Below are 2,500 nucleotides of genomic sequence, written 5' to 3' on the forward strand. Positions count from 1 at the left end.
GAGAGAGAGAGAAAGAGAGGGAGAGAGAGAGGGAGAGAGAGAGAGAGAAAGCAGTGCTTTAGCTGGCGATACATACCTGCCTGCCATAACATGAGGGACAATAACCCACCCAAACACACACACACACACACAAACTATAAAAGGTTCCCTATTTATTATTTTCTATCCTTATTATTTATTTCTTTTTTTAGATTTATTTTCACTTCTTCCCTTTATTATTATTATTATTATTACTTTTATTATTACTTTTATTATTACTATTATTATTATTATTATTATTATTATCACCATTATCATTATTATTATTATCATCACTATACTATTATTACTACTATTATTATTACTATTATTATTATCACTATTATTATTACTACTATTATTATTACTATTATTATTAATATTATTACTATTATTATCACTATTATTATCACCATTGTTATTATTATTACTATTATTAATATTATTATTACATTTATTACTATTATTATTATCACTATTATTATTATTATTACTACTATTATTACTATTATTATCACTATTATTATTATCACCATTGTTATTATTATTTTGTTAATATTATTATTACATTTATTACTATTATTATTATCACCATTATTATTATCACCATTATTATTATTATTATAATTATTATTATTATTATTACTATTATTATTACTATTATATCATTATTATTATTATTATTATTATTTTTATATTATTATTATTACTATTATTATTATTATTACTACTACTATTATTACTATTATTACTGCTATTACTATTATTGTCATCATCATCACTACTATTATTACTACTATTATTATTATTACTATTGTTATTATTATTATTGTTATTATTATTACCATTATTACTATCACCATTATTATTATTACTGTTATCACCATTGTTATTATTATTATTATTATTACTATTATTGTTATTATTTCAGACCAATTACAGTTCTCTAACTCTTAATTTCCATAATTGCAAACGTTGTAATATTGTGTAATGTTCATGTTGTAATACTGCTGTGGCAGTACTAGAATTGTATATGGTCATGCCAGTAAAGCTACTGAACTGAACTGAACTGAGAGAGAGAGACAGAGAGAGAGAGGGTGAGACAGAAATAACTCTAGTTCAAAAGTATTTTTGAAAAAGGTTTTTAAAAGGTTTTTCAAATTTAATTCAGACACGAGTGACCAATCAATGTTCTGGAAGTTTCCTTCTCTGCTCTTATAAACATGATTGTGGACAGATATGAGTGCTGTAACGCTCATTTCTAAAGGTCAGGAAGGGTCAGTAGTGAGCGGACTGGGCGACCTCACCATCTCCACCCACACACACGTGGTCAGGGTCTCCTCCTTCTCATTCTGTACACACACAGTCAGACAGTGATCAGACAGATCCCATTTAAATTCATATAGACGATAATAATACTGATGAAGTACACATTTTTACACATTGTGTGTACATTTACTACACCCCCCCCCCCCCCCCCCCCCCCCCCACACACACACACCAAAGAGATGAGGTTGGTGAGGGTCATCTTCAGCTTGACCTCTGTGATGTCACCATTGTGCTCCATGGGTCTGATGTTCTTGTTGTATCCTCTCAGCAGATCTCCAAGTAGTGCCCCCTCTAGATTACACACACCTCCTGCATAACACACACACACACACACACACACACACACACACACACACAGACCTGCACATCTGTTTCATACATGATTTTAAAGCTTAAATCATGATCTCACAGCCAAACACTCAAACATATATACATGACATCACACATGAACAAAAACATGATAGAGTAACAGCACAGAGTAACGGGACAGAGTAACGGGACAGAGTAACGGGACAGAGTAACGGGACAGTAATGGAACACAGTAACTATTGTGAAGTCTCTGTAGAAATTCTCTCCCATCAAAACTAAAGAGAAAAAACTGAAGAAAATCATTTGCATGTTTCAGATTTAGTACTGTGCAGATCACCTCTGTGCTGTGTTTGTGCTGTAGTTCATGTGAATATGCATGGTCTCCTACATGGGTCTTTATTCATCTTCCAAATCTGAACTAAGAGTCATACTGCATTCCTGAAGTCCAGGATACTGGCCCACACACAGCCGCACAGACCTCACACACACCCACACACAGACCGCACAGACCCACAGAGACAGCACAGACCCACACACAGCCGCACAGACCCACACATACCCACACAGACCTCACACACACCCAAACTGACCCACACACAGACCCACAGAGACAGCACAGACCCACACACAGCCACATAGACCCACACATAGACCCACACATAGACCCACACATAGACCCACACATAGACCCACACATAGACCCACACATAGACCCACACATAGACCCACACATAGACCCACATACAGACGACCCACCGGTGACATCTGAGTAAAGTGTGTGTGTGTGTGTGTGTGTGTGATGCTCATCACTGTAGTTTATATAAATCTTAAATCTTTTTTTGCT

The 2,500-nt window shown here is 34.3% G+C and overlaps 1 protein-coding gene across 5 annotated transcripts in view; it reads right to left on the reverse strand.

Moving 5' to 3' along the window:
- chrng (cholinergic receptor, nicotinic, gamma) overlaps window positions 1-2,500 on the reverse strand; it is a 17,925-nt gene that overhangs the window by 4,774 nt on the left and 10,651 nt on the right. For 4 of the 5 annotated variants that reach the window (XR_004776322.1, XM_035528388.1, XM_035528387.1 and 1 more), the window contains exons 2-3: window positions 1,520-1,656; window positions 1,326-1,370 (exon numbers count right to left, since the gene is read on the reverse strand). Coding sequence is in view for 3 of the 5 variants with exons in the window: in XM_035528387.1 (XP_035384280.1) it covers window positions 1,326-1,370; window positions 1,520-1,656 (182 nt within the window). In the remaining 2 variants the exon portion in view is untranslated. Of the gene's footprint in view, window positions 43-1,325; window positions 1,371-1,519; window positions 1,657-2,500 lie in introns of those variants that run through there. The other variant, XM_035528389.1, reaches the window with a different exon arrangement.

This window comes from Electrophorus electricus, chromosome 7 (genome assembly GCF_013358815.1).
Source record: "Electrophorus electricus isolate fEleEle1 chromosome 7, fEleEle1.pri, whole genome shotgun sequence".
Classification (NCBI taxonomy): Eukaryota; Metazoa; Chordata; class Actinopteri; order Gymnotiformes; family Gymnotidae; genus Electrophorus; species Electrophorus electricus.